At 44.7% G+C, this 23915-nt stretch overlaps 1 protein-coding gene across 10 annotated transcripts in view; it reads right to left on the bottom strand.

The window, feature by feature from the left end:
* The window catches only part of USP48 (ubiquitin specific peptidase 48), an 83113-nt gene that overhangs the window by 47622 nt on the left and 11576 nt on the right, over positions 1-23915 (bottom strand). For 9 of the 10 annotated variants that reach the window (XR_016210218.1, XR_016210217.1, XR_016210219.1 and 6 more), the window contains 7 exons: positions 12095-12215; positions 11005-11161; positions 7150-7277; positions 6464-6588; positions 5859-5967; positions 2599-2732; positions 1622-1704 (listed from right to left, as the gene is read on the bottom strand). Coding sequence is in view for 6 of the 10 variants with exons in the window: in XM_008265728.5 (XP_008263950.2) it covers positions 1622-1704; positions 2599-2732; positions 5859-5967; positions 6464-6588; positions 7150-7277; positions 11005-11161; positions 12095-12215 (857 nt within the window). In the remaining 4 variants the exon portion in view is untranslated. Of the gene's footprint in view, positions 1-1621; positions 1705-2598; positions 2733-5858; positions 5968-6463; positions 6589-7149; positions 7278-7946; positions 8059-11004; positions 11162-12094; positions 12216-23915 lie in introns of those variants that run through there. The other variant, XM_089299220.1, reaches the window with a different exon arrangement.

Here is a 23915-nt window from a genome sequence, read left to right as displayed (position 1 = left end):
AGATGGTGCTCAAGGAGACGTTCACTTTGTGGCATACGTTTTTGCATGTTTAATTTTTGGATGTGTTGTATTTCATAATAATAATAAAAAAAAGAGAAAACCAAAACTATGCAAAAAAACAGGGAGGGTATGGCACTCAGGAGGGTAAAAGACAAGACCACTCACTGAAAGAACTTTCAGGTCACTGAAAGGATTGTCTACAGCTCTTAATAGTGTCCCCACATTATTAATGAGTACACTGACTGACTGCAAGAAGTTTTCCTATCAGATAACCTGAATTTATGCTCATCAAATCACTATGTTCATAAACTTCGTAATTATGGTATTTTTAAAATCCCCAAGAAATACGGCAGACGCTACATTAGAGATTCAGGTGTTACTGTCCAAAGAATGAGGATCCCTCATTTTACATACAGATCTCTCGAAATCTGTAGGCTCCATCTTTAAGAAAACATGAGTTCTCTCTTTTTTTCCACAAAGATTTACTTATTTATTTGAAAGGCAGAGACACACAGAGAGACAGAGACAAAGAGAGAGAGAAAGAGAGATCTTCCATCGGCTGGTTCACTCCCCAGATGGCTGCAACAGCCAGAGCTAGGCCAGGCAGAAGCCAGGAGCCCAAGGACTTGGACCACCTTCCACTACTTTCCCAGATGCATTAGCAGGAAGCTGGATCGGAAGTAGAATAGCTGGGAATTGAACCGGAGTCCATGGGATGCCAGCACTGTAGGCGGAGGCTTCACCTTCCACGCCACAGTGCCAGCCCCGAGTACTCCCCTTCTCAAAAACATACCATTTGGGGTGGGCATTATGGTGTAGCAAGTAAAGCCACCACCTTTGATGCCAGCATCCCACATGGGATGACCAACTGTTCCACTTTTGATCCAGCTTCCAGCTTCCCTGCCCAAGCACTTGGGCTGTGAAAGACTGGATGAAGCTCCTGGGTCCTGGCTTCAGTCTGGCCCAGCCCAGCCATTTATGAACCAGTAAATGGAAGATTTTCTCTCTCTCTCTAACTCTGCCTTTCAGATAAATAAATAAATCTTTTTTAAAAAGCTCTTTAAAAAAGAAAGTGTATTTATTTTTATTCATCCGAGAGAGACAGACAGACAAAGAGAGGCAGGCAGAGAGAAAGAGATGGAGGGAGGAACTTGTTGGTTCACTCTCCAAATGCCCACAACAGCCCAGATGGAACAGGCTGAAGCCAGAAGCCAGGAACTCCATCAGGGTTTCTCACGCGGGTGTCTGGGGCCCAAGTACTTGAGTTATCACCTGCTGCCTCCCATGGTGCACAACAGCAGGAAGATGGAATCAAGAGTTGGAGTTGGGTATACAACAGGAATTCCAATGAGACACAGACATCTTAACTGCTACTAGGCTACACCCCCACCTCCCCTTTTTATTTTTTACAAATTCTTTTTATGACTATAATTACTAGCTAATCAATGTTAGGTATTTACCCACAGAAAATGGAAGTAAAATCTCCATTTACTTAAAGTCTTTGCTTGCTAACAGAGATAAGCAGAGAAAACCAGTAAACGGCAATTTTGTGTCATCACAAGCATCTCACAAGCTCCTGCGTCTGTACGTCACAATTCTCACCACTCAGGGAAAATGTTACCTTTGTGTTCCACATAAGGCTCCATATCCAGCATTTCTGAGAAGCCAATGTAGGTATTCAGCTTTTTCTTATGTCCAGTTTGCCTGACCAAGAGGAAAGCTGATTATATCTAAAACCATCATAAAACAATGTACAATCTCTATTGACTGCCTTGATAAATGTATTAGAAGCTAGATTTCCAATTTTAGCAATGTTGATCAAAAATCTGTATGATTAAAACATAATGCTATTTTATAGCTAGGTTAAAAGTTATGAATTCATAGTGCCAATCCCAAACAACCTATCCCCCCAGCTTTAATTTAATCACAGAAGAAAAGCAGACTCCTACTTATTAAAGACACGTACATGTGCGAACATTGCCTTGATTTTTAATTGTAAAATGAAAAATTCTCAAGAAATTAAGGAGGAAGGAACACTATAATGAGCAAAAAATTTTCTTACAAGGTAACTAAGCTCCCTGCCATTAATAATTCCTTAGAATACAAAAGTAAGGAGCCCTCCTTTCCTGGTTCCCTAGTTTTATCTCGCTGATTGCTTCAGAATTAGATGAGGGGCTGCAGTTGTGATTTGGTGGGTAAAGCTGCTGCCTGCAATGCTGGCATCCCACATGGGCACTGGTTTGAGTCCTGGTGCTCCACTTCTGATCCATCTCCCTGCTAATGCACCTTGGGAAGGCAGCAGAAGATGGCCCAAGTGCTTGGGCCCCTGCAACCACATGGGCGCTTCAGCCTAGGGGGTGACCAGTGTATGGAAGACTTCTCTCTCTCTCTGCCTTTCAAATAAATACAATAAATCTTAAAATAATTCTATGACAAAATCATGAAATATTGACATGTCAAAATTACAGGTTCCACCTATAAGTTCTGCTCCAGATCTAGAGTTTTAAATTACAATCATCTTATTGTCTTGGCTATGGTAAAATTCTGTGCATGTCAGCCCTCAGTGAACAATGAAAACTACTACCTGCCCATATTTACCTGTCAAAGACAAAACGCATCAGCTGTAAGTTCAGAGTACACGGAAGGCTAAGAAGTCGGATCTTCCTCGTTGCGTTCTGCTTGCTTTGACAGTTTTCACAAAAATATCGATTGTCTCCTTCCAATTTTTCTTCCTGATCAAGAATAAGACATATCAGTTTAACAGGAAAAAAAAAAAATTAAGAACAAGTGATGAGATCTCTTACATAAAGCACAATTTTTACTTAACACCTTATATTCAAACTGTTTAAAATCAAATTACTGGCCGATGCCGCGGCTCAATAGGCTTATCCTCCGCCTTGTGGCGCCGGCACACCGGGTTCTAGTCCCGGTCGGGTTGCCGGATTCTGTCCCGGTTGCCCCTCTTCCAGGCCAGCTCTCTGCTGTGGCCCGAGAGTGCAGTGGAGGATGGCCCAGGTGCTTGGGCCCTGCACCCCATGGGAGACCAGGATAAGCGCGCAGGCCGCGGCAGCCATTGGAGGGTAACCAACGGCAAAGGAAGACCTTTCTGTCTCTCTCTCTCTCACCGTCCACTCTGTCAAAAATTTAAAAAAATAATAATAAAAAAATCAAATTACTATAAAGGATATGCATGATTAACAGGCACTGCTTAATAGTGATACTATTAATCTGTATACAATGCTATTTAAAACTAACCTATTTCCAACTTGAATGCTTTTTCAAATGCTTGTTTCAAGTTCTTTATCCTGATTAATTCCACTTCTGGAAATTCTAAGGCAGTAGGTTATAAAAAGGTTGTCAATATGTACTTTGAAACAAATTAACTTTAAAAAAAAGCAGTGACAAAACTGGGTATAAACTACATATGGACACTAGAATGCAACATATATGTGGTCAGTATTATTAGATAATATTTATGAGACAAAGCTAATAAAAGAATGCAGAAACTACCTGACAGTGGGTTTTAAAACTTTAACATGGGGGGGGGGGGGGAACGGCACCATGGCGCACTAGGTTAATCCTCTTCCTGCGGAGCCGGCATCCCATGTGGGCACCAGTTCTAGTCCCGTTTGCTCCTCTTCCAGTCCAGCTCTCTGCTGTGGCCTGGGATAGCAGTGAAGGATGGCCCAAGTGCTTGGCCCCCTACACCCACATGGGAGACCTAGAGGAAGCTCCTGGCTCCTGGCTTCGGATCCGCGCAGTTCTGGCCATTGCGACCATTTGGGCAGTGAGCCAACAGAAGGAAGACCTTTCTGTTTGTCTCTCTCTTACTATCTGTAACTCTACCACCTGTCAAATAAATAAATAAAATCTTACAAAAAACTTTGATATAGGGGCCAGCGTGGTGGCTCACTTGGTTAATCCTCCGCCTGCAGTGCCGGCATCCCATATGGGCACCGGGTTCTAGTCCTGGCTGCTCCTCTTCTAGTCCAGCTCTCTGCTGTGGCCTGGGAAGGCAGTGGAGGGTGGCCCAAGTGCTTGGGCGCTGCACCCGCATGGGAGACCAGGAGGAAGCACCTGGCTCCTGGCTTTAGATCAGTGCAGCTCTGGCCGTAGCGGCCATTTGGGGAGTAAACCAACAGAAGGAAGACCTTTCTCTGTCTCTCCCTCTCACTGTCTATAACTCTACCTGTCAAATAAATAAATAAAAATCTTAAAAACAAAACAAAACAAAACACTTTGATATCTGCGATGGCTTTTCGACAGGGAGTGCTACAGTAAACGATGCAGTGCTGGCGCCATCACTGCCTCACTTGCCTTCCAGGATACCACTCACCTGTCTTCCTCCTAACTCACCGGCCATTCCTATTCCTCCAATGCATCCTTTGCCAGCTGCTCTGATCTACCTGATCCTTTATCCCTGGGATGTCCCACGTGCAGCCCTTGGTACCCATCTCTCTCCACTCCCTTAGTGATTTTATCCAGCCTTGACTTCTCCCCCCTTGAACTACATTTCTCAAATGCAGCACGCTAAAGACAAACTCCTCATTCTTCTCCCACCCTGCTGCTCCAATGGTCTCCCTCATCTCTGCATGGTACCTCCCTTTGCCTAGTTGATCAAATCAAAAACCTTAGTAGGCCTTGACCTTCCTCTTTCTCTCCATAAAGTCCACAAGTTTTATCAGCTCTACTTTGAAAATACATCCAAACACCAAGCACTATTTATCTTTCCAGCTAAGCCTGTTCCAAGTTAGGAGGGCCCCTTCTGTCTGCCCTTGCGCTACCTTCAGCCCAGTTACCCTGCTCACAGACTGGCATCACTCCTATGCTTGTAATCCCCAGTGGCACCTCAACCTCAAGCACAGTGAAAATTCAAATGCTAGCAAAGGTCTTCAGGACCCACCTGAGGGGACCCTTTCCTACCTCTGACGTGAACTTCACCCATCTCCCCTCGCTTACTCACTCTAGTCCTGTGGTTAGGGGACGAGCAAGGAGGTCACCACTCTTCTCCCTGATTCTCACACAGCTCACTCTTTCGCCTCGTCACTTTGATTCAAATTAAACCCAACTCACCCTTATGCCTGCCACACTGCCCAGCACCTTAGAGCTGACATACTGTATATACTGTGTATTTCACTTTTATTTATCTCACTGCACCATGAGCCCCACAGAGGCCTCCTTTGTCTGTTTTTCTCACAATCGTTACCTCCAACAGGTGAAACGGTGCTCTCAGCCGATATTTAGCTGATTGCATTCAGTAAATTACAACTTCAGGCATGCTGGTGGGTGTGCCAGGAGTAGGAAAAGTGGGAAAAGACTAAGACAGGAAGCTGTGTAATAAATCCCTCTATTAAGCTTTGTGTCTGCTCATGCTTGATAACACAGGTTCCCCCTTAGCAGGGGAGAACAAAAGGAAACCACCTCCATAATTCCATATACCTCCAAATACACAAGGAGTAGAAATTCAGAACAAAGAGGCTGAAGAATGACCCCACCGGTGTAAATACATATATACACACACTCAACACATTCACTTCTCATTACATGAAAAGGCAAATAAACTTTAAGGTAGCAGAGTTTACATTTCCTTAACTACCTTTCTACCCCAACCATACAATAACCTGTTTCCACAAATATACAACTTTACATATAAAATAATTTGGAGTAGCCAAAAATTAGTTTAAGATGCAGCCTGCTTCAGTACTTTACTAGGTTTCTCTTCTAGATCATTAACTACAGACACTTCTCACACAGGAAAAGCTGAAATAATTAATGTATCCATTAAATCAAATTACCATTCAGAACAGCACTGATCATTAACAAGCAGAGATAATATATGTGTACCAAAATGTGAATACCTTCAAAAATTCCGAGATACAGTCTGTTAACTGTTTGTGGCCTTGGATATTTAATTCCAGTTCATAAAACTTTGATAAAAGCTTAGACTCTCTTCCACACTGATTGCAACTATAATAAAATAGAGTAATAAAATTAACATCAAAGTGGGGAAAGCGATAAAGTTCTACTATGCTGCATTTGAGAAAGATGGAAAGAAACATTTATAAGATTAATTAGCTTTCTTACATACAATTTATACTATGGATACTAAAAAATAATTAACATGAAATTACTACTAGTGGGCTATGTATTTAATGAGTAGGACATTTTTATAAGGTATTTTAGATATCTACTCTTAGCATTCTAGCCAGCTCCAATCTTACCACAAAGCCAATAAAGCAGATGGCAAGAGCTCAACCAGACACAGTTCCCAACACCTGGACGGATTCAATTGCAATTATCAAGTCAGTTGTTTACATGTTCCCATGGAAATGTGCTGCTATAAATATTTCAGTCCCATGATAACCCTCTAAAGCTATAACTTGGAATAGAACTAAAAATTAGGCAACATATGATCAACTGCCTTAGAATAAAATGTACCATGAAAGAGCTGAAATACACTTACACAGTTACATAAGCATACTCTCCACAGAACTGCTGTTGGACAATGTTCCGCACATCTGGATTCTTTTGTTTAGATAAAGTATCTTCCAATAGAGACATAAAGAGCTTCGAAAATTCTTGGGCATCCTGCAAGTTTGGATTAATACAAAAAAAAAAAAAAAAAAAAAACAAAAAACTGTATCTTTTCAAACTTCTAATACAACACTAGTAAAAGTAAACCTTTTAGAAACTACCTGTAATTTCAACTTGGTATTCAAAAAGGACTACAGCTATGTTGAACCAATTTGTGCCTATGTAACAATTTTCAGAGATGGAATAATGTATAACATAAATTTAATCTTAGTTAATCTTAAACTTTCCATGCCATCCCGCTTTACAAACATTCTAAGGAATGCTTGGGGCCTCTGAGTATTTTTTAAAAAGAAAAAAAGCTGGCGCCGGTGCTGTGGCATAGTGGGTAAAGCCACTGCCTGCAGTGCCAGCCCCTGTATTCCCCTGTATTTGCTTGGGAACCTTGAAGAAGCTCCTGGCTCCTGGCTTTGGATCTATGCAGCTCCATCTGTTACAGCCATTTGGGGAGTAAACCAGCGAATGGAAGACACCTCTCTCTCTACATCTGCCTCTCTCTAACTCTGCCTTTCAAATAAATAAATAAATCTTTTAAAAAAGAAAAAAAGAAGTTCTTACCTGCTGTTGGCCGGTATCCAAACCCAAGGCTTTAACAAATCCCGACGGATCAATATATCGCCTGTTACTGTTTTGCAACAAAGCAAACAAGTACTGGAGGTGCTCGCAAATTGTCTGAGGCTCATAATCTATTAAAAGAAAAAAATTTTTTAAAAGTTACTACTTTTATTTGTAAAAGATGTTACTCCTTCACGTGAGAACATTAAATCTCTTATATCTAAACTACGTCAATCTTTTATTATCATTTTAAACTTGAAATGAAACAAAAGAGGGGCCAGTCCTGTGGCGCAGTGGGTTAAAGCCCTGGCCTGCAGTGCTGGCATTCCATGTGGGTGCCAGTTTGTGTCCCGGTTGCTCCTCTTCTGATCAGCTCCCTGCTAATGCCCCTGGGAAAGTCATAGAAGATAGCCTAAGTTGTTGGGCCCCTGTACCCCCATGGGAGACCTGGAGTAGGCTCCTGGCTCCTGGCTCCGGATTGGCTCAGCTCCACCAGGCAGATGTGGCCATTTAGGGAGTGAACCAGCGGATGGAAGACCTCTCTCTCTTTTCTCTTTTCTGTCTCTACGTCTCTAACTCTTTCAAATAATTAAAACAAATCTAAAAAACAAACAAACAAACAAACAAACAAAAGGGCCTGGTGTTACGGCACAGCAGATTAAGTCGCAGCTTGGGGTGCCACCATCCCGTCAGAGCATTGGTTCTAGTCCCAGCTGCTCTACTTCTGATCCAGCTCCATGCTAAATGTGCTTGAGAAAGCAGCAGATGAGGGCTCAGGTGCCTGGATCCCTGCTACTCACGTGAGCAACCCAGGTTCTGGCTTTGGCCTGGCTCAGCTCCTGCCACTGCAGCCATTTAGGAAGTGAACCAACAGATGGAAGATCTCTGTCTCATCCTCTCTCTCTCTGTAACTCTGCCTTTCAAGTAAATAAATACATCTTAAAATATAATTAAAAAAAAAAAAAAGAAAGAAAAATGAGGCAGCCCACACTGTCTATATACATCCCGTGAAGGCAAAAGTTTGTACCTTCATTACAGTAACAAGAGCAATCATGACTACAGTTTCCGGAGTGTCAGATAACATCCACTCCATAATAACTATCTACTATATTTACCATATGCATAAGATACATGACCAAATACTTTAAAATAATCTTCTTAATACAGACATTCCACAAACACAAGACAGGACTCTCAAGCACAGTAAAAATCCTAGAATTTTAGAACTGCGAATTTCAGTAAGTTGGGGAGGGTATACAAATGGGAAGCATGGTTCTTCTTTTTCAAATTTTTTAATTTATTTTCATTTTATTTGAAAGCCAGAGAGAGATGAGACAGATGTTCCCATCCACGGTCACTCCCCAGATGCCTGCAATAGCCAGGGCTGGAGCAGGCTCGAGTCAGGAGCCCAGAACTCCATCGGGATGTCCCATGTGGTAGCAGGAGATCTAAGTACTTGGGACATCACCTGCTGCCTCCCAAGCGATGCATTAGCAGGAAGCTGGATGAATAGAGAAGGTGCCAGGACTTGAACTAGACTCCAATATGTGATATAGGCATTGCAGTTACTTAACTGCTTTGCCAAATACCTGCCCAAGTTGTCTTTTCTGATCAGTTATTAATTTATGCTTCTCAGCTCCAAATCCACCCTTCTTTCCTGCTCTGCAATAAAAGATGAGTTTTGGGAGCTGGTGTTGTGGCACAGCATGTAAAGCCATTGCCTGTGACACCAGCATCCCATGTGGGCACTGGTTCAAGTCCTGGCTGCTCCGCTTCCAATCTAGCTCCCTGCTTATGCTCTGGGAAAAACAACAAAAAATGGCCCCAGGTGCTTGGGCCCCTGCCACACACTTGGGAGAACCAGATGAAGTTCTTGGCTCCTGCTTGGCCATTGTGGCCATCTGGGGAGTGAACCAGCGGATGGAAGATATCTCTCTCTCTCTCTCTCTCTCTCTCTCTCTCTCTCTTTTTCCCCCTCTCTCTGTAACCGACTTTCAAATAAATAAATAAATCTTTGAGAGAGAGAGAGAGGGAGAGGGAGAGAGCTGAGTTTGCAAGTATTTCTCCTGGGCAGCTGTTGAGAGGTGAAGTCATGTCAGTGGGGGCACTAGAGGGTCAAGTGTACCTCCCTCACCAGCCTCCAGCAGGTCTGCTTTTCCCAGAGCTCCAGAACCCCGCAGCTTTCCCCACATCTGCTCCCATCAGGCACTTCTTGAATGATCACCCTGCCGGAAACCCTGCCAGGTGACTGTAGAGGGTTCCAGGGCCTAGCATCTCCTTTGCTACTTACTACTGGTCCATATTTAAATATCCAGGAATACAGGAATGAAGCTTTGAGAAAACAAATTTTACTTTTTTTTTTTTCCCAGATATACCAGACTAATGATATACATCTCTTCAGGGAAACAACCTTATAAAGAACTTTTAGGGGTCAGCATCCCATGTTGGAGTGTTGGTTCAGGTCCCTGCTGCTCTGCTTCCATCCCGCCCCCTGCTAATGCACCTGGAAAGCAGTAGAAAATGATCCAAGTACCTGGGACCCTGCCACCCATGTGGGAGACCAGGATGGAGTTCTGGCTCCTGGCTTTGGCCTGGCCCAGTCCTATCCATTATGTCTATCTTGAGTGTGAAGCAGCAGATGGAAGGCTGATCTCTCTTTCTCTCTGCCTTTCAAATAAATAAAGACCAAAGGAAAAAAAATTTAAATCCTGTGTTCTGAAGCAAAAAGTACTATTAACTAGAACCAAGACTCTGAAGTGTCACCTCTGTTGAGGGGACTGCAAAATGATGTGGAACCAAGGACATTGACTATGCACCCAAACCAGATTAAAAAAAAGACAAAAAGTATTTATGGATGGGAGCAGGGGCCAGAAGTTCCCACGTTGGAGCTCTCAGACCTATATCATCTTAGTCACCTGTCCCACCAACCCCCAGTTGTGAGAAGGGGAACAATATGGCTTGCTCCATGGGAGCTTCAACACAAAGAGAAGACTTTCTAAAAATGAACTAATTTAGCAAGACAGCTACATACTATATAGGAAACAAGATATGTATTCCAATAGAAGCAGTCTGAGATGCACTCTGTAAATTTACAATGAGTGCAGGATCATATGAGTGGCAGATTGTGCCATGGTCAATTTGTTGAGTCATAATTTTTGAGAATGTCATTTAAGACACCCTATTTGGGAATCAGGCCAAAGATTGTGGTTACATTGAGATAGCATTATTGTTACCTCCAACAAGGCAAAAGAATAACCTTCTCTGCCTTATTGGTATAAAAAAGATTTATTTATTTATTTGAAAGATAAGGTTACAGAGAGAGAAGGAGGGAGAGGAAGGGAGGGGGGAGAGGAAAGGAGGTGGGAGAGGGAGTGGCGGGAGAGAGAGAGAGAGAGAGAGAGACCTTCCATCTGCTAGTTTACTTCCAAATGGCAGTAGGGGCCAGGCCAGGAGCCAGGAGCCAGGAGCCAGTTTTTTCTGGGTCGTGGGTGGCTCAATCACTCGAGCCATCTTCTGTTGCTTTTCCAGGTGTGTTAGCAGGGAGCTGGATTAGAAACCGAACAGCTGAGACTCCAACCCACCCATATGGGATGCCAGAGCTGCAGGCAGCGGCTTGAACTACTACACTATAGTGTCAGCCCCTATTGATTGATATAATCAAATGTGCTTCCTGCATTAGACTATTGGACACTTTGGCACATAAATGATAGTTAAAAAAAGGCAACTAATTTGAATCCTGTTTATAAAAGACCTAGCAACATGCCTGGCAATAACAAGCACTTATGTTTCCTCCCTTTTTGTTGGTTCAGAAGTGATCTAGATAGGCGCACAAGCTCTCCCAGACCCATCCCCACCAACCTCTCTCCTCTTGAACACCATCTCCCATCATGTAGTCACTACAGGTACTTGGACATAAGTACAGTGCCTGCCGAAGCTCCAAGTTGAGAAACCATACTTGAAGAAATGTGTTGACATAACAAGTAGCTCCAAGGTTTGTCAGGCCCACAAAGGAGTTCTACAAAATAACAAAGTTGACAATTATAAAATATACACAAATTTTTATGAGAAGCGCTATTTCTAAATTTTCAGATTAAAAATAGTTAAGTCTGTCTCAACAAACACATCCCATCTTAAGCCTCTCGTGGCTGGAGGTGGGCCATAATTTTCATGAAAACCCCACTGTGGCTTGAACACAGGAGTGGGGGAAACTTCAGGCGTCACCCCTTTTCACCTCTAGCATATTGGCTTCTTCAGCCACTTAAATCTAACGCTGGAACAGTGGATTCTAGAAAGATTCAGTTTTGAACATGTACAGACAAGTTTTTCATTTGCTATGTTCCTAACTGTCAGCATTCCATAGAAAGACAAAGCAAAACATATAGAAAAATGACTTTATATCCTAAAGATTTAGGAGATTAGAAGATAGGGGTCAGGCAATTTCTTCAGACAAGGTCAAGAATTCCTGAATTTACAAACTCGTGTTTTATAATAGACAAAATAACTAAAACAACAAAGCTATTTTGTGAATGTCAGGCTTTATGGTTAGAAAATATTGTGTACTTTTTAAAAAAGAAAAATAAAATTCAAATACACAAAATATAAATACTAGAAAGCAAAGATGCATCACTGTGAAGCTCATTCTCTTGCATACTATCTTCTTGGTGGACACTTTTAAAGAGAGTTCAAAATGAAAGGCACATAATGCTAAAGCAAAGACAGAATCAGAATTTAAACAATATTATTTAAAAGCTTACTGGATTATATAGCTACCTATTTAAAAGCATATCAATTAAGAACTGTTTCAATTCAAGAGGTTTAGAGTCTTAAGTTCCACTATTTATCTTATAGCTGCATAGGTTATCTGAAATCAATATTAGTTTCTGATAAAAGATATAAAACAAAAGCAAAAAATACCATACAGCAACCATTCAGAAAAAAGACGGCTTACCTTTTTTCTCCTCTCACAGTTGGGATCATCGATGTTATGAAAACTATTTTCATCTATTTCTCCTAACCAGATATGCTCACCAATCCCAACCAAACAATTCGGATTTCCTTTGCAGTTTCGTCTATTAAAAAAAAATATATTGCTTAATTTTAAAATGCCTGGTGGGGTGGGGGAAGACATGGGAAAAGACTAATGGCTATGCAGTTGCTTTCCTATGTGGAGAAAACGTTCCAGAATGGATTGTGCTGACAGGTGCACAACTGGTGGGTGGAGGTTCTGGTGCAGTGCTTAAGTGGTTAAGTTGCTTGGGACTCCCGCGTCTCACATGGTGCTGCTTAGGTGGATGCGCTGGACTCGTTCTCCATCCCGGCTTCCTTCCAGTGTGCGACCTGGAGGCAGGGGTAGTCACTCACGTGGCTGGGCCCTGCCCCCATTATGGCAAACTCTGACCCTGGCTCCTGCATCCACCTGTCCCAGCCCTGGACACTGCAGGCAACTGAAGAGTGACCCAGTGGATGGAAGGTCAGTCTCTATGGCTCTCTCTCTCTCTCTCAAATAAATTAATGTTTTAAATTGTTAAAAGTTGCATAAGTCTGTGAATATAAGTAAGAACCATCAAATTGTATGAGAAAACTTCAAAAAGTTCATGGAAAATGGACTATAAAAATGCATTTATTGGGGCTGGTACTTCAGCGTAGTAGGCTAAGCCTCTGCCTGAGGCCCTGGCATATCCTATGGTTGCCAGTTCATGTCCCGGCTGCTGCTCCTCTGATCCAGCTCTCTGCAATGGTCTGGAAAAGCAGCAGAAGATGGTCCAAGCGCTTGGGCCCTTGCACCCTCAAGTCAGACCGGAACAAGCTCCTGGCTTCAGATAGGCTCAGCACCAGCCGTCAAGACCATTTAGGGAGTGAACCAGTGGATGAAGACCTTTCTCTTGGTCACTCCCTCTCTAACTCTACCTCTCAAATAAATACATAAATAAATAATCATTTAAAAATGCATTTATTTTGGTGTAAATTTTTAAAAAATCAATGCATAAGAGGTCTTCAAAAATACTTATAGAAAATATGTGTTATGAAAAAAACTATGTACAGATCTCAGAATTGCTTGCACTCAAATAAACTTACCTTTTGATTCAATTCACCATGATTTTTTATTATTTTTTTTTGACAGGCAGAGTTAGACATGAGAGAGAGACAAAGGTCTTCCTTCCATTGGTTCACCCCCCAAATGGCCGCTACGGCCGGCACGCTGCGCCGATCCGAAGCCAGGAGCCAGGTGCTTCCTCCTGGTCTCCCATGTGGGTGCAGGGCGCAAGCACTTGGGCCATCATCCAACGCCTTCCCGGGCCACAGCAGAGAGCTGGACTGAAAGAGGAGCAACCAGGACAGAATCCAGCGTCGCAACCGGGACTAGAACCCGGGGTGCCAGCACCGCAGGTGTAGGATTACCCTAGTGAGCTGTAGCACTGGCCCATGAATGTTTTAAAAAGTGTTTTTATGCTTTAAATGGGTGAACAGCATGATACATGAATTATGTCTCAATAATGCTGTTTAAGAGAGCTGGCATATGGCACAGTGGGGTTGAGCTGCAGCTTGAGATGCTGGCATCCCATACCAGAGCACCAGTTCAAGAACCATCCAGGGGCCAGCCCCGTGGCTCACTAGGTTAATCCTCCACCAGCATCCCATATGGGTGCTGGGTTCTAGTCCTGGTTGCCCCTCTTCCAGTCCAGCCTCTGCTGTGGCCCGGGAAGGCAGTGGAGGATGGCCCAAGTGCTTGGGCCCCTGCACCTGCATGGGAGATGGGGGGTAGAGGAGGTGGGGAGCACCTGGCTCCTGGCTTCGGATCCGCATAGCTCTGGCTGTGGCGGCCATTTAGGGGGTGAACCAACGGAAGGAAGACCTTTCTGTCTGTCTCTTTCACTAACTCTGTCAAATAAATTTTAAAAAAGAACCACCATCCAGCTCACTGCTAATGCACCTGGAAAAGCAGCATGGAGTTCCAGCCCTAACCATTGTGGCCACTTAGGAAGTGAACCAGTGGATGGAAGGATCTGTTTATCTTTTTCTTCCACTCCCCCCCCCCCCTTTTTTTTGAAGGATTTATTTATTTATTTGAGAGACAGAGTTACAGACAAGACAGAGAGAGGCAGAGAGAGGTCTTCCATCTGCCGGTTCATTCCTCAAACACAACGGCAGAGCTGGGCTGATCTGAAGCCAGGAGATTCTTTCTGGTCCCTCAAGTGGTTACCAGGGCCCAATGGCTGGGGTCATCTTCCACTGGTTTCCAAGACCATAAGCAGGGAGCTGGATCGGAAGTGGAGCCGCCGGGTGCCCATATGGGATGCCAGTGCCGTAGGCAGAGGCCTAACCCTCTACACCACTGCCCCGGCCTTCTTGTTTTTCCCTCTCAAGATCACTCTGCATTTCAAATAAATAAATCTTTAAAAAAATGTTTATCATGCTTTCATAAGAGATTTACAAACCAAAACTATAAAATGATACCATTTTCATCTACTTCTTACCTGTAAGATTAGCAAAACAGAGAAAGTACAACAAAATATCCAGTATGTGAAGCTGTGGAAAAACAGGAATGGATACACTGCTAATGGGAATGCAAACTGTCATGGAAGAGGGTTTTACAGCCTGACAAAATCACATGTATGGCTACTTTCATCCAGCACTCTCACTTCCAAGAATTCACCAAGATAACACCTCCGATGATGAGTATGTGCATTAGCTTACTCACTCCAGCACTATTTAGAACTGTGTAAAACAGAGACAAATCAAATGCCTGTATACAGATACTGAACACCTGCATGATGAAGTACTAAGCAACTGTAACAACACACACAAGTGAAGAGGGGCAGGTATTGCGGCTCCATGGATGAACTTGCTGGAAAGGACATCCGTAAGCTGTAGCTGGAGTGCCTGGATTCAAGTCTAGGCTTTGTTTCTCATCCTGCTTCCTGCTAACATGCACCCTGGGAAGCGGAGGATGATGGTCCCAAGTGTGTGGGTCCCTGCCACCCACAGGGGAGACTCAGATGGAGTTCCTGGATCCTGGTTTTGGCTTGACCCAGCCCCGGCTGTTGGAAAAGTGAACAGGAAATGGAATCTCTTTCCCTCTCTCTCTGTTGCTGTCTTTCAAATAAATTTGAATAAATTAATTTTTAAAAAGTGTAAAGACCATGAACTAATGTGGAGTAATTTCAAAGAATAAGTTAAAAAAAAAAAAAAACAACAGAGTGTAGTATACTATTTTTTGTGTTAAGAACCAAAGGGAAATTGGGGCCAGTGCTGTGGCACAGCAGGTTAAGCCACCATCTATCTGCAGTCCCAGCTGCTCTTCTTCCCAATCAACGCTCTACTGTGCCAGGGTACAGGAGAAGACAGCAAAGTCCCTGGGTCCTGACACTCATGTGGGAGACCCCGAAGCTCCTCTTAGTTTCAGCCTAGCCCAGCCCTGATCATTGCAGCCATGTGGGGAGTGAACCAGCGGAGGGAAGATCTCTCTCTTTGCCTCTCCTCTAAGTCTGCCTTTCTCTTTTTTTTTTAAGATTTTATTTATTGGCTGGCGCCATGGCTCAGTAGGCTAATCCTCCGCCTTGCGGCGCCAGTACACCAGGTTCTAGTCCCGGTCGGGGCGCCAGATTCTGTCCCGGTTGCCCCTCTTCCAGGCCAGCTCTCTGCTGTGGCCCGGGAGTGCAGTGGAGGATGGCCCAGGTCCTTGGGCCCTGCACCCCATGGGAGACCAGGAAAAGCACCCGGCTCCTGGCTTCAGATCAGCGAGGTGCGCCGGCCGCAGCGGCCATCAGAGGGTGAACCAACAGCAAAAGGAAGACCTTTCTCTCTGTCTCTCTCTCACTGTCCACTCTGCCTGTCAAAAAAAAAAAAAAAAAAAAGATTTTATTTATTTATTTGAGAGGTAAAGTTACAGACAGTGAGAGGGAGAAACAGAGAGAAAGGCCTTCCATCCGTTGGTTCACTCCCCAGTGGCTGCAAGGGTCAGAGCTGCGTTGATCTGAAGCCAGGAGCCAGGTGCTTCTTCCCGGTCTGCCATATGGGTGCAGGGACCCAAGGACTTGGGCCATTTTCTTCTACTGCTTTCCAGGCCACAGCGGAGAGCTGGATCGGAAGAGAAGCAGCCTGGCGCTCATATGGGATGTCGGCACCACAGGCGGAGGATTAACCTACTGCACCACAACACCGGTCCCCTAACTCTGCCTTTCAAATAAATAAGTAAATCTTCAAAAGGGGGGGGGGGGGCGGCAGGGAAATAGGAAAATATACATATATCTGCTCATCTGGACAAAAACAAACAAAAGGAGTGCAGGTATTATGACACAGCAGGTTAAGCCACCTCTTAGGACTCATGCACCCCAGCCCTATCAGAGTTGGTTGGCGACCCAGCTTCCTGCTAATGCATATGGGCACCGGTTCTAGTCCCTGCTGCTCCACTTCCGATCCAGCTCTCTGCTACGGTCCTGGAAAGCACTAGAAGATGACCCAAGTCCCTGGGCTCCTGCACTCAAGTGGGAGACCTGGAAGAAGCTCCTGGCTTCGAATCGGCACAGGTCCAGCCATTGTGGCCTTCTGGGGAGTGAACCAGCAGATGGAAGACCTCTCTCTCTGCCTCTCCTCTCACTGTGTATAACTCTGACTTTCAAATAAATAAATAAATCTTTAATAAATAAATAAGCCAGAGATTAATGAAATGGATTACATACAGACAGCATTAAGTGGGAATAGGCTTAAAAAGGAGTTTGTTAAAGTTCCCTGAATATATTGCAAAATTTGAGCCACATTAGTTTCTTCTCTCCCTCTCTCTCTCACACACACACATACACACGTGGGTGCGCATGACAGCAGCCTTAATTCAACAGAAACAATATATTTTCATTGAATAAAATATCCACACTGAAGGGAAAGGGAGAGGAGATAAACAAGTAACTTGAACAGCTATTAATTAGCATGCGCATTATGGCTTGTCCACCGGCTAAAGACAAAAGGAGCAGACACCACACCCTGATGAGTGGGCTTCTTCACAGGTGGCTGACAATCTGAACACAGCCTGATTTCCAAGTGTCGCTACTAAAGGACCAGAGTTCGCCAGGGAAATGGCTGATTCCAGGCTGAACCAGGGAGATGACAGGCATCCAGACTACCCTGCTGTGCTCCCAGGACGCACAGAAAGCACGGCAGCGGGAATGGTGGTTAGGCTAGCAGTTAAGACACCCGTATCTGAGTGCCTGGGTTTGACAACCAGCTGTCTCCTGCTAATGTAGTCCCCAGGAGATAGCAATGATGACTCAAGTGATTGGGTTCCTGCCACCTGGCTTCAGCCCAGCCCTGTCCCCTAACTACTGCAGGCATTTGAAGAGTGAACCAAGGGCCGGCGCTGTGGTATAGCCGCCTGCAGTACCGACATCCCATATGGTCACTGGTTTGAGTCCTGGCTGTTCTACTTCCTATCTAGCTCTCTGCTATGGCCTGGGAAAGCAGCAGAAGACGGTGCAAGCCCTTGGGCCCCTGTGCCCGTGTGGGAGACCCGGAAGAAGCTCCTGGCTCCAGATCGGCTCAGCTCCAGCCATCGCGGCCATCTGGGGAGTGAGCCAGCAAATGGAAGAATCAATCAATCAATCAATCAATCAATCTCTCTCTCTCTGTAATTCTGCCTTTCAACTAAATAAATAAATCTTAAAAAAAAAAAAAAAAGAGGTACAAGGAATAACATTAGAATTAGAAGCCTACCATTAGGCATCCATCAGGAAAAAACGATCAGGCAGGAATCATCAAAGGATGGCAGTGAAGGCATGTTGGACAAATAACAATATTTACAACGTCTCCGAGTATCTCAGAACACCTTCATTGATTATAAAGAAAAAATAGTAACTTTCTGGAAAGAAACCAGACAACCACCACCGTAACCAAATGATGACAGTTAATGTAGCCAGCAATGGATCTGACTGCAAGTACCTCTTGCTACAATGCACTAAGAACACAGCATCACTTTTGTGTTTTCTGGCCAAAAGCACATAACCCAAATCTAGCTATGAGGAAACATTAGACAAACCCAACTTGAGGGCTTTCTACAAAATAGGTATCCTGTGCTTTTCAGAAAGGTCCATGTCTCAAAATACACAAAGATTCACCAACCATTCCAGAGTAAATGAAACTAGGGAGACACGACAGCCAAAAGCAGCATATGAGCACGGATTATCTGGGCTATACAGACACCTTCGGGATGACATGTTCTGCATACTTCTGAAAGTCACCCACTAAAGCTTTACAGTTGAGACTGGGAAGAACAGTCTAAGTCTTTCCTTGGAATAAGTGGCAGGGAGTAAATAGAGGAAAATTCTTACAAAAGAAAAGTAAAGCTAGCAGTATAGTCCACAAGATCTCTGGGAGACAGGATAAGACATCAATAACTGAAGTGAAGATGCATTTCTAAAACAAAGTACTTATTTTGTTAGTTCTTTCAAACTTTTTAAAATATTTACTGAAAGACAAAATGACAGAGAGGGAGGTAGCCATCTCTTATTCGCTGGCTCACTCCCCAATACCTGCAACAGCTGGGACTGGGCCAGGACAAAGCCAGAAAAAGTTTCTTTCTCCCAGCTTTGGCCTGGCTCAGCCCTGGGGAGTGAACCAGTTAATGGAAGATCCCTCTCCTCTGTTTCTCACCATCTGCCTTCCTTTTGAATAAACAGATGAATGAATGAATGAATGAATGAATAAATAAACAAACAAACAAACGAGAGAGAGAGAGAGAGAGAGAGAGAGAGAGAGATATCGATCGATCTCTTATCTGTTGGTTCACTCCTCAAATAGCCACAATGGTGGTGTTGGGCCAAAGCCAGAGGTCTGGAATTCCATCCTGGTATCCCCTGTGGATGGCAGCAGCCCAAGTTCTCGGGCCATCTCTGGCTGCTTTACCAGGCACGTTGGCACGGAGCTGGGTGAGAAGCAGAACAGCTGGGCCTTCAATCAGTGACCAAATGGGATGTCAGTGTCGCAAGTGGTAGCTTAACTTGCTGTGTCACCATGCTGGCCCCCTCTTAAAAAAACAAAACAAAACAAAAAAAAACACCTAACCCCATCTGGGTCTCCCATGTAAGTGGCAGGGATGCATGTACTTGGGCCATCATCTGCTGCCTCCCAGGATGCATCAGGAGGAAACCAGACTGGAAGCTAAAGAGAACAGCCAGGATTCCAATAGGGAACGTGGGTGTGCCAAGTGGCAGGTTAACATGTTATGCCACAACATCAGTCCTGCACTGCTCTTTTAAGATTAATTTCTTAATTGCTGGCAAGGCATTACTAAGTACACCATGCATCAGCTCCAACACCTTCATGGTGTAGATCAGACGAAGCTATCACTCAGCACCAGTCCCATGCTGGACCTAAGGCTTCTGGGTCCCCATGGCCACACTTCAGGCGAGAACAAAAAGCAAAGAGCAGTACCTTGCATTAAATGGGGCTCAGGCCAACCAAAGAAAACTTTCCAATTTGTGGCTAAGCCCATGAGCCCCGTATTGCTTCCCCTACCCCACCTGTATTTGTTGTCTTCTTCAGAAGGGTGGAGAATCTATGTAAGAGGCATAACTGATGAAAACATTTCTAGGCAGGAGCTATTACTTCCAGGCCAATCTAAGCAGCACTGCAGAATGCCAAGTACAGAAGACTCAGTCCCCCCGAAAAGAAAATCTCTGCATTCGGCGTCTCCAATGCCCCTAATTCACTGTACCCCTCATCAGGGGTGGACTGTCGGTGTCAGGAGACAGTTGTACCTTTTCTTGTAGAAAAACATTTTTGCGCAATTGTTTCAAAGTGTGGAAACAGCTCAAGGAGGCTGAGCATTCCAAGAAGGAAGACGCAGGAACACACACTTGCATGGAAGGACACGTTTGTTAATGTGTAAATACCCTGACCAGTCTGAATCAACTCTGTCGCGCCGCTGGCCCTGGGAAGCATCTGCATTTGCCTATTAGGGCTCAGAGACCAAGTATCTTTTCCAGTGTCAAAAGGAGCCGTGATTTAATCCAGGCAGAGTGGTGCCACATACCTTCAAGACACAAGACACAACCTTGCAACTGTACCTTTTACCCACGCCCCAGACATTCTTCACTCTGTCTACAGAGGAACTGGAAAGGGACAACCAAATCACAAACAAAACACGAGTAACGGCCAGCCTGGTTCTTCCCTTGGCACTCTGGGAGCTTATTTACTTGCACAGTCCTATGCTGCATAGCCATGTTCAGGTCAAAGTCGGACAGCATATACCATAACCCACACCACCAGACTGGGTACACAGAGGGCATCAGGGGCTGTTTGTGGGCATGCTATGACGTGCACCCAAAAACAAAAAACCTGTTCCTCTGAGATGCAGCTCCACTCCATCACCCAAAACTGAACGCAAACCTCACAAGACATTTTAAATGGGAACTGAGGGAAGAAAAAAAAAAAAAATTTATCTGTGGTGGCACCATCAGCACACCAGAGAAGCAAAGCTGTAAAGAGGCTCATGGCTCACTCCTTAGCCCAACTACCCCTGTGATCATTTATTTGTCCAGAACTTCCCTGGACATTAAAATTAAAAATAAACCTCCCCCAAATTCGTTAACTGAGGCATTGCCCTGGTGCTTGTTTTAAGCTTCTAGCATCTATACCTAAGAGTACCAACAAACATGGGCCAGGAAGATGAAGCTTTATTCTATCACCAGCTTCACATACCGAAAGCAGACAATCCACACACTTGGTCTCTGACCAACCTCCTCATTCTTTTTTTTTTTTTTTAAAGATTTATTTGTTTATTTGAAAAACATAGACAGAGAAGGGGAGACTGAGGGGAGAGAGGAGGAGGGAAAGTGGGAGGGGAAAGAAGGGAGGGAAAGAGAGAGCACACTACAGAACTTTCATTCTGCTAGTTCACACCAGGCAGATATCAGGAGCCAGGATGTTATCCAGGTCTCCCACTTGGGTACAGGGGCCCAAGGATTTGAGCCATCTTCCACTGCTTTCCCAGGCACATTAGCAGAGAGCTGGATTGGAAGTGGAGCAGCTGGGGCTTGAACTGACACCCATACAGGATGCCCACAATGCAAGAGGCAGCTTAACTATGCCACAGGACTGGCCTCAGACCTCCTAATTCTTAAATGGTTTTTCTCTTTTCCTCTAATACCAATTAACAAACACAGGGGAAAACATGCAAGTCCATGAATGCAATTTAAAAACAGCCATGGAGGTGGGCGTTTGGCTTGGCAGTCAAGAACATCTGACCTGGCAGCTAGGACCCCTACATCCCGTACCCAGCTCTGCTCCTGATACAGTTTTCAGTTAATGCAAACCCTGGGAGGCAGGAGGTGATGGCTCAAGTACTGTTTTCCTGCCAACCACGTGGGAGACTTGGACTGAATTCTGGGTTCCTGGCTTTGGCATCCCCCACCTCCCTGGGACATGTGGGAAGTGAACCAGCAGATGAGAGCACACATGCCCTAGTACTTGGGCCATCATCTGCTGCATCCCCAGGCACACTGGAAGTGATCTGGATCAGAAGTAGAGCAGCCAGGCAAACCAGCACTCCAACATGGGATGCAACCATCAAAAGCGGCATTTTTATTATTATTATTTAAAGCAGTTTCTTAACCCACTGTGCCAGAACACAGGCCCTGCTGCTGTGCCTCTGATCCAATTTCCTGCTGATGTGTATCCTGGGAGGCAGCAGGTGATGGCTCAAGTACTTGGGTCCCTGCCACCCACATGGGAGACCTGGATTGAGTTTCAGATTCCTGACATTGGGTGGCCCAGCCTCAGCTGTTGTAGGCATTTGGATAATCAATCAGCAGATGGAAGGTATCTGTCTCTCAAATAAAATGTTAATTTAAAAAATAATAACCCACACAACACACACCAGACACATACATCAATTCAGTGGCAACAGGATGGAGGAAAGCTGGGTTGAACCAGGTCGATGAGAGGAAATCAGTAAAAACATGGGGACTGATTAGATGGGAAAAGCAGGAAGGGAAAGAAGCCTGGAAGATGTCTGGAGCTGTAAAACGATTTCCCACAAATCACAAATGATCTGTCGAGGGAGTGGAGAAGCAGTAGGCTGGGTACCTAGGGCTACAAATGACTAGGTTCTTTATTAACTATAGGTAGAGATGCAATTTTAGCTCTGTTGTGATAAATCTCCAAGGATCTGTTATTTAAAAGAATGTCCTCCAGCACAATGGATGGAAAATTTATAATGAAGGCTTTCATGGTCCCTATGTAGTTCAAAGCAGGCCCTTCTTTTTTTTTTTTTTTTTTTCTTTTTCTTTTCTTTTGATTTGAAAGGCAGAAATACAGAGACAAGGAGGAGCGAGAGTTCTTCCATCTACTAGTTCACTCCCCAAGTGGATGGAATGGCCAGGGCTGGGATAGGACAAAGCCAGGGGCCGGAGCTTCTTCCTTTCTTCCACCTGAGTGCAGGAGCCCAAGTACTTGGGACATTCTCTGCTGCTTTCCTAGGCGCGTTAGCAGGAAGCTAATTAGAAGTGGAGCAGCCAGGACTTGAACCAGCGCCCACATAGGATGCTGGCACTGCAGGCAGAGACTTAACATTCTAAGCCACAGCACTGGCCCCAGAGGGCTCATTCTTTGAATGGGAGAGAGGAAGATTCCTACCCTCTCTCCAGGTAGTCAACTAAAGAACCTTCGCTTTGTTTTTCCTCCTCATCACTTCTTAGTTCCTCAGCTTTTCAAACACAACTTCACAGGTAGAATTCAATTGTGCTAACTTTCCTGTCTCTGGTGAAGAGCCACGACTATACCACAGCATTGCCTGATAGAGCACAGGTTTTTTTTTTTTTTTTTTCCTTTTTCTTTTTTTTTTTTTTTTTTTTGGACAGGCAGAGTGGATAGTGAGAGAGAGAGACAGAGAGAAAGGTCTTCCTTTGCCGTTGGTTCACCCTCCAATGGCGGCCAAGGCCAGTGGGCTGCAGCCGGCACACCACGCCGATCCGAAGGCAGGAGCCAGGTGCTTCTCCTGGTCTCCCACGCGGGTGCAGGGCCCAAGCACTTGGACCATCCTCCACTGCACTCCCGGGCCACAGCAGAGAGCTGGCCTGGAAGAGGGGCAACCGGGACAGAATCCGGCGCCCTGACTGGGACTAGAACCCTGTGTGTCTGTGCCGGCGCCTGCTAGGTGGAGGATTAGCCTAGTGAGCTGCGGCGCCGGCCTAGAGCACAGGTTTTCTAAAGCGCATTGGCAATAGATATCAAGACTTTTTCTGGTCTTTACATCCTTTGCCCCAGCATGGCTATTTCTAAGAATGAATCCAAAGCAAACAGAGGTGTCAACAACATTTTCAAAGACAATCATCAGTATTGTTACGATAAAACACTACCAGACTAGGCTCCCTGGCCAGCCACAGGACCAGTGCTAAACTGTGGGACAGGGATGGCATCGGTGCCGCAGTGAAGATGCCGCTTGAGATGCCTGCATCCCTGATCAGTGTCTGGGTTCAAGTCCCAGCTCTGGTCCTGACTGTAGCTTCCAACTAATGTGCACCTTGGAAGGCAGCAGGTGATGGCTCTAATACTTGGATCCTGACTACCTACATGGGAGACAGATTAATTCCAGTCTCCTGACTCAGGCCTGGCCTAGCCCCAGTTATTGCAGACATCTGGGGAGTGAATTGATGGATGGGAGATTCTCTCTCTCTCTCAGCCTTTCAAATAAATAAAATTAAAAAGAAATAAATGAGCTGCAGTACAGTCATGATGGAATATTATGCAGTCATTGCATCTTCTTTTTACATGCAATACTC

The sequence above is a fragment of the Oryctolagus cuniculus genome, chromosome 7, assembly GCF_051225735.1.
Source record: "Oryctolagus cuniculus isolate XC-2025 breed Fujian yellow rabbit chromosome 7, ASM5122573v1, whole genome shotgun sequence".
In the NCBI taxonomy this organism is placed as follows: Eukaryota; Metazoa; Chordata; class Mammalia; order Lagomorpha; family Leporidae; genus Oryctolagus; species Oryctolagus cuniculus.
The sequence above is the reverse complement of the archived record's forward strand: the minus strand, read 5'-3'. Positions and strand labels throughout refer to the sequence as shown.